Genomic DNA, 5007 nt, shown 5'->3' with positions numbered 1-5007 from the left:
TGATATTCAGAAAGAGCTGAGAGTGTGTCCTCTGAAATTCAGATGCTTTTATGGGATACCTGCCCAAGTACTTGAGAAACTGGACACTAAAAACCCAGAGCTGATGGGAGATTGTCTGTTAAAACCATTCCTTTAAATGGGACACTGGCCTTCAGGCTTTCCATAGATACTTTCCTCTACTAAAATTTCAACTAAAAAATACACACATTCTCTTCTCACCTAAGTTTGTAGGATTCGTTTTGCAAATATTTTCATTGTAGATCCCTTCAAGCTTTCCTTGTCCCATTCATTGCCCAGCACACACTATGGCTGGGGAGCAGCTATGGGGTGTTTTTCAGAGGTTGGTAAATGGTGAAGTGTTTGGGACAGAGGATGTTTCCTCATACTCCAGTGTGTGATGTCTGCATTGCCAAGTGCTTCTTCTCCTGCTACCAACCACATTACTCATGGTATACGGCACTGCTGGTGGTGATGGAAAAGGAGAATGGCCAGAATGACCGAGCCACACTCAATCTGAAATGTTTTGCCATGAGTTTTTTCTGTGAGATTATTTCCCATTGAGTTCAGTCAGACTCATATGTAATGAAATAGTATTAGCAGCACAGCACATGGAGCATAGGAACTGATTATTTTCCTGCATCTGGGCAGGGAAGGTAGCATGCACTGACTTCCTCACTGCTGTAGCTAGATTGCAACCAGGACTCCAATTAACCTGTTTAACCCTGGCTATGACATCTCTGTAGAGCATAGTCATTGAAGAGTAGGCAACCCTTTCCAGCTGCAAACTGGAATAACCTACTGCAGGTTGGAGGTGGGCACCCAAGCACCCTACCACCACTGCCACTAACCTCCACCTGTGGCACAAGGAGAATGCCCACAGATGGTGCTTGTCTTCGAGACAGCCTAGGGAGAGCACCTGCAGAAGGTGCCCCCAACCTCCAAATGCCACCAATGCCACAAAATGGTCAGGTCAGATTAAAAGGTTTTGCAGGCCATGGGTTACTACTCCCTGCTGTAATCATTTCTGTGTCTGCAGCATAGACATACCACGAATTAAACCACTGCATCTCACTTGTAGGTGGAGTCTCTAGCTGGGCATAGAAATATTAGGCTAAAAATAGGAAATCTTTAGCCTAAATAAACATAGTTCCTGAGGAAGTGTGGCTATTGTCTTATCAACCATAATGTCTGGCATTTCTTCCACAGGAGAAGAAAACCTGGCTGCTGCCTCAGTTTCCATGAGTGGTATCCAGTAGGAAGTGTGTGCATATTTCAGGCAAAGCCACATGGAGAGGAAATGAAGAGTGGGAATGAAACTTCTTCAGCAGACTTCATTCTGCTGGGATTCCTGAGCCGGACCAATGTACACATGTTCTCCATGGCCATGATCTTATTAGCCTTTATCGTTGCCTTGTATGGGAATGCTCTCCTCTTACTTCTCATCCAAGTAGATTCATCCCTTCACACCCCCATGTACTTTTTCCTCAGCCAATTGGCCTTCATGGACATCTGTCAGACCCTGATAATTGTCCCCAAAATGTTAACAGACTTCCTGACCCCAGGCAACCCCATTTCTCCAGCTGGCTGTGGGGCTCAGATTCTCCTTGTGCTGACCATGGGTGTATCAGAGTGCCTCCTCCTGGCAGTCATGGCTTATGACAGGTACATGGCGATCTGCAACCCCTTGCAGTACCTCATCCGCATGAGCAGGAAGGTCTGCTTTCTTTTATCAGCTGGAGTCTGGATGGGAGCATCAGTAAATGCCTTGATTCACACAGTGTTTACACTGGCTCTCCCCTACTGTGGCTCAAAAGAGATTGACCACTTCTTCTGTGAGGTCCCAGCTCTGCTCAAGTTGTCCTGCTCTGACACCTCTCGATATGAGGCTCTGGTGTTTCTGACTGGCATTGTCCTGCTCCCCATCCCTTCTTCCATTATACTAGCCTCTTATGCTTGTATCCTCTACAGGGTCCTGAGGATGAAGTCAACCAAAGGACAGCAGAAAGCTCTGACCACTTGTTCCTCCCACCTGACTGTGGTGGTCATGTTTTACGGAGCAGGCATGTTCATGTACATGAGACCCAGCTCCTACCACTCCCCAGAGCAAGACAAGGTTGTGTCTCTGTTTTACACTATTGTCCCCCCAGTGCTGAATCCACTCATCTACAGCCTGAGAAACAGGGATGTCTTACATGCCCTCAGAAAGTGGATTGGGAAATGCAAAGAGTTCCAGAAAGACTGACAGAAGGTGTAGCCTGCCCAGGGGAGCGGGAGAGGGAGGCTTGCATGCTGCTGTGGCAAAGGGTGGTGGCTGGAGGGCATGGCTCCGTGCTGGCCACTTGGGAGCCCATTTCAGAGCCTGGCACCCCTAACTGTAAAGTAATGTCTCCTGATGTCCAGCCTGAACCTTCTCTCTAACAATTTGTGACTGCTCTTCCTAGTAACCCTGGGTGGTGCCTGAGGGAACAGAGCCTCCCCAATTCCCACTGGTCCCCCCTGGTAAGTTTGTAAATGGCCACCAGATCCCCTCTCAGCCTTCTTTTGTGGAGAAGGTTCAGGGCCTTTAGCCTGTCCTCATACAGCCTGCCCTGCTGCCCCTTGACCATATGAGTGGCCTCCTCTGGACCCTCTCAATGTGAGCCACATCCCTCCTGAAGTGCGGTGTCCAGAACTGGACGCAGTACTCCAGCTGCGGCCTGACCAGCACTGCACAGAGGGGAACAATCACCTCCCTTGTGATGCATCTGTAGATGCACGACAAGGTGCGGTTAGCCCTACTGACCGTGTCCTCGCATTGGCGGCTCATGTTCATCCTGGAGTCAACAATGACTCCAAGATCCCTTTCTGCCATCATGTTGACAAGAAAGGTGTTTCCCAGCCTGTAGGTATGTTGCTGGTTCCTTCTCCCTAGATGCAGCACCTTGCACTTGTCTGTGTTGAATCCCATCCTGTTCTCATCCGCCCACCCCTGTAACCCGTCTAGATCTAGCTGGATTATGTCCCTCCCCTCCAGCGTGCCCACCTTGCCCCACAACTTGGTGTCATCAGTGAATTTGGAGAGTGTGCTTTTTCATTTGCTGCAATCACCAGATTGCCAAGACTATCCTGTAGGGTCCTCACATTATGCGGTGCCTTCTTCTTACTTCCTATGTATTTGAAAAAGGACTTTTTATTATCCTTTATTCTGGTCACTAGCCCTAGCTCCATCTCTGCCTTGGCCTTCCTAACAGCCTCCCTGATTAACCTGTTCTATTTAGCAGAAATTTTAGATTAACCTGTTCTGTTTAGCAGCTTTATTCACTAAAAAGGCTGTTACCCAAGAATCTACGTAAGCGTTTTGTAAAATAAATTGATTTGATAGATTCCAGATATCATGGAAAAGAGCAACAGGGAGAAACAGGAAGCTTTCAAGGTTTATATTGATGCCAAGGATGCAGAGCAGTAAATGAAAACAAAACCAATATTCCAATATTCCTTTCTTTGTGGCTGGAAGAAATGGAGGTGATGGGTAGACAGAACAAAATGAATGCAGAGCATTAATGAAATAAAGGAATTTTTCATTAAAAATGAATAAGATGTTGAAAAATGTTAATAGGAGTGCTTATTCTCAAAGAAACAATGGAACAATTTTGTGAAGGTGGGCTATCTCGTCATATTTCTAACTTTACCTACACAGCGAACAAATCCATGTGCTAGGTTTACATAAAACATTTCTTCATCTTCCCCTGAGAAAATATCTCTATGATCTCGTTCTGAGATGTTGAAATCTCTACGATGTCATTGAGGGCAATGTATTATACGTCAGCCTGTGTGTCCCCCTGAATTGTGAATGTGGGTGAGAAAGACGAGGCCATTGTGTTTGTGGTCCTCATGCATAATGATGGATGAGCCTGTTGATAGTGGATCTGGCTCTGAGACTAGCCAAGCCATGGGTCCTAGAAGAGGAAAGTTGTTGAATTGAAATTTGGCTTCAGGGAAACAGTGACTCCAGACTGAATACCAAGACAGAAAGAGGAGACATACGATCCTTCCTGTAATAATCTTGGCCACATTGACCAAAGTAGGCCACTGGTGACCATAAAGACCTGGGGCAACACCTGCACTTCAGACATTGGGTGTTAAGTGTTTGAAAAAGCTTTCAGAGGAGAGGATCCCCAGAGCCATGCATGGTGCTAGAGATCCTGAGTCACTCCTCTGCCCTCTGTGCACATGTACAGCATGGTGGTCACAGGCCTGGAGTGGCTGGCATGGCTCAGCGCAAGGGAGTGAGCAAGACAAGATTGAACCTAATGTACGTACGACCTACTGGGAGTATACAGGCTTCCTGTGTGGTACTTGTTCCTTTGATACAGCTGAAGTGGGAAGCAGGGGAGTCATCCAGGTGTTTTGGTTTGCATGGCCAGAAAATGATGGCAATGGTCCCATGGAAAACTAGGACTCTTGGCCTGAGCGTTCCTTAGAAAGTTCATGTAGAACTTACCTTACGGCTCAGTTCAATGGTGAGTCAAATGACCAGAAGGGAAGAAAGCAGATATGACCTCTTATTGCAATCTGGGACTTCTGGACATACAGGAATCCTATCTACTTTTGCTTTTATCCACTCTATGGTCATGAGTAGGGACCTGTTGAATTCATTGCAGAATTTGGCTGCCCAGCAGGTCCTTTAATCATGCAGGCTCCCCTGTGTACCCCGCTGCCAAACACTGCTGACTGGTTGAGGGGCCCTGGTGGCCCTGCTGCTTGTGGATAACCAGTTGGGAGGCAAAAACAGCACCATATTTAATACCACAACTTCAGCCTTCCTGCCAATCAGGAGTGAGTGGCAGGGCCCTTCTGCCAATCAGTGTGGGAGGAGGGTGTGCAGGGGATGGGACATGGCAGGGACCCTGCAGGATTAAGGGAGCTGTGCAGCAGATGTCCACTGTGAATTCGGTAGGTCCCTAGTTCTGAGGACAAGTCGGGCAAAGGATACCAGAGGGCACTGAACACGTGTGACAGTGGTGGGGA

The 5007-nt window shown here is 47.4% G+C and overlaps 1 protein-coding gene across 1 annotated transcript; it reads left to right on the top strand.

The window, feature by feature from the left end:
• The first annotated feature begins 1297 nt into the window (after positions 1-1297).
• LOC149852614 (olfactory receptor 2AG2-like) lies at positions 1298-2242 on the top strand. The gene has a single exon (XM_090030120.1). It carries the CDS (start codon positions 1298-1300, stop codon positions 2240-2242), a length of 945 nt encoding a protein of 314 aa, XP_089886246.1.
• Positions 2243-5007: the final 2765 nt, after the last annotated feature.

The sequence above is a fragment of the Crocodylus siamensis genome, chromosome 15 (genome assembly GCF_052110815.1).
Source record: "Crocodylus siamensis isolate JL-2025a chromosome 15, ASM5211081v1, whole genome shotgun sequence".
NCBI classification, from domain to species: Eukaryota; Metazoa; Chordata; order Crocodylia; family Crocodylidae; genus Crocodylus; species Crocodylus siamensis.
This window is presented reverse-complemented; position numbering and strand designations above follow the sequence as displayed.

Excerpts from the sequence above, each read along its gene's own strand:
- LOC149852614 (XM_090030120.1), top strand. The coding sequence starts at position 1,298 with ATGAAGAGTGGGAATGAAACTTCTTCAGCAGACTTCATTCTGCTGGGA.